The 6,684-nt window shown below is 39.6% G+C and overlaps 1 protein-coding gene across 1 annotated transcript in view; it reads left to right on the top strand.

The window, feature by feature from the left end:
* Positions 1 to 803: 803 nt before the first annotated feature.
* Positions 804 to 6,684, top strand: part of ZC3H12D (zinc finger CCCH-type containing 12D) — a 38,849-nt gene continuing 32,968 nt past the window's right edge. Inside the window, exon 1 of the mRNA XM_074187800.1 lies at positions 804 to 1,118. Coding sequence (XP_074043901.1) covers positions 814 to 1,118 — 305 coding nt within the window. The 5' untranslated portion in view covers positions 804 to 813. The remainder of the gene's footprint in view (positions 1,119 to 6,684) is intronic.

Below are 6,684 nucleotides of genomic sequence, written 5' to 3'. Positions count from 1 at the left end.
GATGTTTGCTAAAGTCCCTTCCTTTTCAATTTATATTATATATTCATGTGATCCTAAGAAAGAACTAACCCTAAGATCTCCTAGGAGTTGGTCTTGCTAGTTTTGCAAAGAGTTTTAGAGTTTCAGGTCAACCAGAACTGAATTGTAAGACAGAGGTGTGACCATTGAATTATAGAGCTGGGATGAGAGGAGGTAGGTATGGCGAGTTGTTCTGGAAGAACACCTGGTGGTGTGTGTGGATGGGGAGGGGAAGGAGAGTATAGATTTTTTCAAAAAAAGTTTTTGGAAAAGTTATTTTTTTCCACAAAAAATTTTGGAATGATTTTTCTTTCCAACAGTCCAAGTTTTTTTAAGAAGAGATTTTCCCCAAAGAAGGACTTTTGCAATGGGTTTAAGATCTGCAGTAGTGCTCCAGAGTCACTTCTCTCCTCATTTCCCTCCTTTACTTTTTCCTCTGAGCTTGATGAAGCTTGCCCAGGGGTACAGAGCTGACATTTTGAGATTACACTAGTAAAAGCAGGGTGATGGTATCTGTGGCTCACTAACCACACTGAGCAACTGAAAATCCCCAAAGGGACCATGATTTCCTGAAAGATAAAGCTGGAGAGCAAGTATATAAATAATTTGTCCTCAGTAAACTGACAGTTTCACTGCCAGGTTGACAAAAAAAAAGACTGATGATTTTTCCTTTTCTTCAGTTCACATCTCTGCGTATTGGTAGTGACGACCAAAACAAAGACTGAACCAGAAGGGGCTGACTCCACAAAGTGACAGAGACCATCCTGTTCTCACAACAAGATTGGAGGGTTTTCAATGGAGCTAGACACAGAGAAGGTGGAATTTTTCCTAAAACTGGGCTACAGTCGGGAGGGTGTTATCAGAGTGTTGACCAAACTGGGCCAGGGGGCCCTGGTGAATGACATCCTACAGGAGCTGATCCAGATGGGCAACCGACCTCACATTGAAGAAAACTATGAGGAGAGCCCCATTCCAAAACTTGTCGCCAGGGGCTCCGGTGGCACTGTGGATTTGTCCAGACGGCTTCTGGGTCCAGATCTTGAAGACCCTGACAATTATTTGAGACCCATTGTTATTGATGGCAGCAACGTGGCTATGAGGTATTCATTTCATTCATTCTATCACTTAGATGGAGCCCTGTATCATATAAATAGTCTGACATTCCATAGGATGTGGTAAAGTATAAGAGAGAAAGCACAACTAGGATGTAGGAGATTTGGGTTCTAATCTTTTTTACCACTACCTGTCTAGCTGACCTTGAACAAGTTACATAACACGTGTATGTGTGTGTGTGTGTGTGTGTGTGTGTGTGTGTGTGTAGGTGTACACGTTCTTTAAAGCATCTCAGAATCATCAAATTTAAGCTGGAAAGATCAGAGCATTTAGATCTAGAGTTGGCCGTGATTTCAGAAGTCATCTAGCTCAATCCCCTCATTTTATAGATAGGGCATACAGGTGACCCATAATAGAATTAGGATTTGAATCTAAGTTTTCTGACTAATTCCACCTCACTTTTCCACATTGCCTCTTCTACTGGGAATTTTTCACTTGTCATCTCTGGGAGATTTACTTCTAGCTTCTCAGTTTTAAATATGGCCAAACTAGCCATTTCTTTACCTTTCTCTCTCTCTCTCTCTCTCTCTCTCTCTCTCTCTCTCTCTCTCTCTCTCTCTCTCCCCCTTCCTTCCTTCCTTCCTTCCTTCCTTCCTTCCTTCCTTCCTTCCTTCCTTCCTTCCTTCCTTCCTTCCTTCCTTCCTTCCTTCCTTCCTTCCTTCCATCCTTCTTTTACAATTACATGTAAATATAGTTTTCAACATTCTTTTTTTTTTTTAGTTTTTTTGCAAGGCAGTGGGGTTAAATGGCTTGCCCAAAGCCACACAGCTAGGTCATTATTAAGTGTCTGAGGCCGGATTTGAACTCAGGTACTTCTGACTCCAGGGCTGGTGCTCTACCCACTGCCCCACCTAGCCGCCCCTCAACATTCATTTTTTGTAAGATTTTTTTGAGTTCCACATTTTTGTCCCTCCTTTTCTTCCCTCCCCTCTCCCCTTGACAGTGAGTAATCTGATGTAGGTAATACATGTATTATAAAAGGTTATACATGTATTAAACTAGCCTTTTTAAAAAAATAAAATGAGATTTTCTGATTTCTAATGAAAAACTTTCCTGATTTCAAGTGTTAACCAATCACCACTTAGGTCTAAGTCATAGGAGTTTTCCAGATTTCTGGGAACATACTATTATTTTTACATTTTTTACTTTGTTCAAACAAAAGAATATTCAGTTTGCTGAATCAGAGCCTGAGCAACAACCTACCTATTGGATCATTACTGTTTATTTGTTTCACTTTTAAAAATTGAGTCACTGGTGGAATTGAATTCACCAACATTATTAGAAACCTCTTATTTATTAACAGACTATCAATATGACAAGGTGATATTGTTTGCCCTGAACTAATATGGTTTGGCAATGAGAGGTCAAGAGTTTAAAACAGTTCAACTACACATTTTTCTCTTATAGCTCTTGCTCAGACAGATCCAAAATAGATCCATATCTGACTTATTCATGTTTTTTTTTAACCTAGCAAACTTACCCTAAACTGGGAGAATATTAAGAGTAAGTAGGATCCCTTTTGCATAGAATTGTATCATAAGACCCTGGTTTTAGAACTGAAAAGAGCCTAAGATGTCATTTCTCATTTTCCAGAAAGGCAAAATGAGGGCCAGAGAGGCTGGCCATCTCAAGATTGTTGCTTTTTTTGTTCAATCATTTTTCAGTCATATCTGACTCTTTCTTGACAAAGATACTAGAGTGGTTTGCCATTGCCTTCTCCTGTTCACTTTGCAAGTAAGAAAAACTGGGCAGAATTAAGTGACTTGCTGAGAGTCATAGAATTAATGACTGAGCCTGGATTTCAACTCAGGTTTTCCTGATTACAGTCCTGGGCATTCTATCCTCTGCATTGAACTAGCTGCCTAATCCCTCTCTGCCCCCCCCCCCCCAAAAGAATACCTCCTGTATATCAGACACTGTGACGAGCATCTTATGGATAGGCTCTCATTTGATCTGCCAGTTGTCTCAAGAGCGCTGAGTCACCAATCACGCCGTTCCAGCTACTCCAGTTGTCTCCCATCCTAGTCTTAAGTCAGATTTCCAGGCCCCAATTTCTTGGTTCATTGCTTAGTTCTGCCACTTGGTTCCTGTGTTTCTTTGGGCCTATCCTTTAACTTGTGAACCTCACCCATAAAATGAGAGAATAAGGGCAGTTCCTTCCAAGCAATTTGTAAACATCAAAGTCCTGCATCAAGAAATACTGTCAAAAAAAATACTGTTATTGTCCAAGTTAAGAGTCTGCTTCTGAAATCTTCCCCCACTCAACGATGTCTCTGCCCTTTCCCTCGTTCCCCTCCCCCTAGCTTAAGTCACCATATTTGAGGTCCAGTTCAGTTTAAAAGACTAGGATAGAACTTGAAAGGATCCTAAAGGCTCAGTCAGTCAGGATGGATTTAGAGAGAATTCTTCAGAAAATCAGATCCCAGTAAAATGAAATGGTGGCTACAGTGGGATACAGATAAATGAATTGGACATGGAGGCATCACTGGGAATGGTAAATCAAGAGCTTGGAATCCAATTCAAACACCTTTCTGCCAGTGAAATGGGAATTGTGAAAATATGAATTTGGGAAAAGTAATATTAAAAAAGTGCTGTTCATTAATATCTCCATGTATTATATTCTAGGCTATTGCCTAATTTGTCTTCTTCTCATGCTCCTTCTGATTTTGACTTTATTTTTCCATAAAAAGCTCAGGCAATAAGAAAATATTCTTCAGTTTATCACTTAGACTAGGGGTGGGGAACCACTAGGCACTGGGCTGTATTGGTGTGGCATTGCCAAGGCAGTGCGATGAAGTTAAAAAAATCTAGGAGTTTTTTTAAGTATAATTTAATTTTGATCAATATAGCCCACAAATGATCCAAATTAAAGTACATGTGCTGAACTGGAGGCTTTATGCTTCTGGAGGACAGTAATGGAAAAGGGGTACATATCCCTGCTTCAGACACACAAACAGGACCAAATGTCAGGTCTCTTCTAGTATAGACCTTTTCCTGAGTCTACCTGTTTGCTAGATAGAATAGTACTTCAATGAATGAGATCCTAGAAATCCAATTGCATGCAACTTTAAGGAGAAACAGACACATAATTACAGAACAATTATTTGTTTATTTTTTCACATTACTACAGTAGTGTTGTTATAAAAGTAAACATAACCCCCCCCTCCCCACAAAGATAGAAAAACCTCAAGAAAAATAAAGTGAGCGAAAAAAAGTCTGTATTCAGATACTATCAGCTGTCTTTGGGATGGATTGCATTCTTTATCTTAAGTCCATCAGAGAAAGTGCTTCAATTTTTTTTCCCCACAGTTGCTATTGCTAACTGTATTCCCCTCCATCCTATTCCTCCCCACCCCCATTTATTCTATTCTCTCTCTCCTTTCACTCTGTCTCTCTTCAAAAATGTGTTATATCTGACCACCCTCTCCTATGATTTTCCCTCTCTTCTGTCACCTACAACTCCTCTCCCCACCCCCTACTTTTTTCTCCTTTTTTCTTCTAGAGTAAGATAGATTTCTATACCCAATTGAAAGTGTATGTTATTTCCCCCTCTGAGTCACTTCTGATGAGAATGAAGGCTCACTCATTTCCCCCTCACCTTTTCCCCTTTCTCTCCCTTGCAAAAGCTTTTTTTTTGCTTCACTTATTTGAAATAACTAAGTCCATTCTACCTCTTCTTTTCCTTTCTTCCAGTACATTAACTCCATCTTTGCATTATACCTTCATATTCATTTCTCTCTTGTGCCTGGTCTACATATGCTCCTTCTAACTGCACTAATAAATGTGAAAATGCATTTGATTTATCAGTATCTTCTTCCCATGTAAGAATACATGCAGTTCAACATCAGTAAATCCCTTATAATTTGCCCTTCTGATCCACCCTTTCTATGTTTTACCTGAGTTCTGAACATGAAGATCAAACTTTCTGGTCATTTCAACAGGAAAGTTTGAAAGTCCCCTTTTCTATCCAATGTCCATCTTTTTCCCTGAAAAAATATGTTCAGTTTTGCTGAGTGGTTGATTCTTGCTTGTAATCTAAGCTCTTTTGCTGTCTGGAATATCATGTTCAAAATTCTATGAGTCCTTAATGTACAAGTTATTAAATCTTGTTATCCTGACTGTAGCTTCATGATATTTGATTTGTTTCTTTCTGGCAGCTTGTAATATTTTCTCTTAGACTTGGGAGTTCTGGAATTTGGCTATAATATTCCTTGGAGTTTTTATTTTGGGATCCCTTTCAGGAGATGATCAGAGGATTCACTTAATTTCTATTTATTCTATGCTTCTAGGATATCCAGACAATTTTCCTAGAGAATTATTTTAAAAATGAAGTCTAGGTTCTTTTCATGGTCATGATTTTCAGGTAGCCCCAAAATTTTTTAATTATCTCTCTTGAATCTGTTTTCCAGCTCAGTTATTTTTCTAGTGAGATATTTTACATTTTCCTTTAGTTTTTAATTCTTTTGGATTTGTTTTATTGTTTCTTGATTTCTCACAAAGTCATCAGCTTCTTAGATCCATTCTACATTTAAAGGAATTATTTTCTTCAGATAGTTTTTTTAATTTCCTTTTCCATTTGACCAGTTCTGCTTTTTTTAAGGCATTCTTCTCCTCATTTGCCTTTTGGGTTGCTTTTCCACTTGACCTAAACTTGCTTTTAGGATTTTTCTTCATTATTTTTTGTATCTCCTTCACCAAGTTGCTGACTTGGTTTTCATGATTTTCCTGCATTTGCTCTCATTTCTCTTCCTAATTTTTCCTCTAACTCCCTTACTTGATTTTCAGAATCTTTTTTGAGCTTTTCCATAGCTTGAAACAAATTCATATTTTTCTTGGAGGCTTTGGATAAAGAAGCTATGACTTTGTTATCTTCTGAGTATATGTTTTGATCCTCCATAGATCCATAAGTCCAAAGTAGCTGTCCATGGTCAGATTTCTTTTCTTCTGTTGTTTGCTCATTTCCCCAGCCTATGACTTTATTTTAATTCTTTGTTAAGATGAGGCTCTGTATCCAGGGTAGAGGACACACTTTCCTAAACTTTTGAGTGTTTTTGTAGCAGTTTTCAGGGACACCCCCCTACCCAAAGATTTCAATTCTTCCAAGGTCTTATGAGAAGCACCGGCTGCTCTCCTGGCCTGTGCTCTGAACACAAGCACTTCCTTCTGCCCTGGAGCTGTGAGGAAGGTTTCCTGCTATGGCAGTAAAGCTCTTTTTTCTGAGACTGAGGACTCAGTCTGTGACCTGGGTCTGAGTATGGGCAAAGCAACAGAGTCCTGCCTCAGAGATAGCAAAGAGACCTGTGCAGTCTCCCCCAACTCCCTTACCTTCGCTTTGGAAGCAGCTGCTGGGTGAGTCCCTGCTGGGTGGTTCCACAAGCCTGCTCCTGATTCCTGAGGCCAGGGCTCTACTGAGGTCTGTGCTGGCCTGGGCACCATGCTCATACTGGCAGTTTTCCTGCTGACCTTCCAAGTTGTCCTTGGCAATCTCTGGGCTGAGAGGTCTAGAAACCACCCCTGTTACCATTGACCCAGGTGCCCCCCAGGGATCCAGAT

The sequence above is a fragment of the Macrotis lagotis genome, chromosome 5 (assembly GCF_037893015.1).
Source record: "Macrotis lagotis isolate mMagLag1 chromosome 5, bilby.v1.9.chrom.fasta, whole genome shotgun sequence".
In the NCBI taxonomy this organism is placed as follows: domain Eukaryota; kingdom Metazoa; phylum Chordata; class Mammalia; order Peramelemorphia; family Peramelidae; genus Macrotis; species Macrotis lagotis.
Note: the sequence above shows the minus strand (reverse complement) of the source record. Positions and strands in the feature narration are given on the sequence as shown.